This window comes from Otolemur garnettii, unplaced genomic scaffold (assembly GCF_000181295.1).
Source record: "Otolemur garnettii isolate 467f Iridium unplaced genomic scaffold, OtoGar3 scaffold00276, whole genome shotgun sequence".
Classification (NCBI taxonomy): Eukaryota; Metazoa; Chordata; class Mammalia; order Primates; family Galagidae; genus Otolemur; species Otolemur garnettii.
The window spans coordinates 494944-496191 of record NW_003852671.1 but is presented as its reverse complement, the minus strand read 5'-3'; the positions used below and the strand labels follow the sequence as shown (position 1 = coordinate 496191).

Below are 1248 nucleotides of genomic sequence, written 5' to 3'. Positions count from 1 at the left end.
AAAAAAAAAAAAAGAAAAAAGAAATCTATGTTGAAAACATTTTCTTTTTTTTTGAGACAGAGTCTCATTTCGTTGCCTTGGGTAGTGTGCTATGGCATCACAGCTCACAGAAATATTCTCACAGCTTATATTCTTGGGCTTAAGCAATTCTCTTGCCTCCACCTCCCAAGTTGCTGGGACTACAGGCGCCCGCCACAACACCTGGCTATTTTTTGGTTGTAGTTGTCATTGTTGTTTGGCAGGTCTGGGGTGGGTTCGAACCTGCAGCTCCAGTCTATGTGGCTGGTGCCCTAGCTGCTGAGCTACAGGCGCCAAGCCTGGTAGAACAACTTTCGATTTGGATTATAATGTTTCTGTTATATTAGGGGCCGACAAACTTTTTCTTTTGTCAGATAGTAGGTAGTTTAAGCTTCGTAGGCTATACAGTCTCTGTCACTGTTGTTCAGTTCTGCCATTGTAGTTCAAAAGCAGCCCTAGACAATGTATAAACAAATGGGCATGGTTGTGTTCAATAAAACTTATTTACAGAAATAAGTAGCCAGGGCTCAGCACTTGTAGCTCATGGGCTAGGGTGCCGGCCACATACACTGGGCTGGTGGCTTCAAACCCTGCCCGGGCCTGCCAAACAACAATAACTACAACCAAAAAAATAGCTGGGCGTGGTGGCAGGCACCTGTAGTCCCAGCTACTTGAGAGGCTGAGGCAAGAGAATTGCTTAAGCCCAAGAGTTTGAGGTTGCTGTGAGCTGTGATGCCACAACACTCTACTGATGGCAACATAGTGAGATTCTGTCTCAAAAAAAAATAGGTAGCCACAGCCCTAGGTTTGCCAACCTCTGGTTTGTACCACTATCTTACACGTACCACTTATGAAAGTCTTAATGCCCAAATGACAGCAGTATATGATTCTTTTTTCTTACTCTTAATACAGTGATAGACCTGGACCCACTGGAGCAACAAGGCCGAAGGCAATTTTTGTTCACCATGCTGAACGGACAAGATCCTGAGAAAGGATGGTTAGTATCTGCTTTCTACTTTGAAAGAAAGATTTCAGAAAGGAATTCAAAATTTTGAGTTTAGTGTGCTGGTGCTGAATATTTTAATAACATCTTTTGAGTTAATTTGAGTTAATTTACTCTTAGTGAATTTTCCATCTACCTATCTACGTTTATTGATTAATTATTTAACCTCATAGGTTTAATTTCTCACCTCTCCCAGTCCCTGATGGACACATTTTTTTTTTTTTTTT

At 41.6% G+C, this 1248-nt stretch overlaps 1 protein-coding gene across 1 annotated transcript in view; it reads left to right on the top strand.

Annotated features, from left to right (window-relative positions):
• RPGRIP1 (RPGR interacting protein 1) overlaps positions 1–1248 on the top strand; it is a 75209-nt gene that overhangs the window by 64125 nt on the left and 9836 nt on the right. Inside the window, exon 22 of the mRNA XM_012813535.1 lies at positions 931–1015. Within this exon, the coding sequence (XP_012668989.1) occupies positions 931–1015 (85 nt within the window). The remainder of the gene's footprint in view (positions 1–930; positions 1016–1248) is intronic.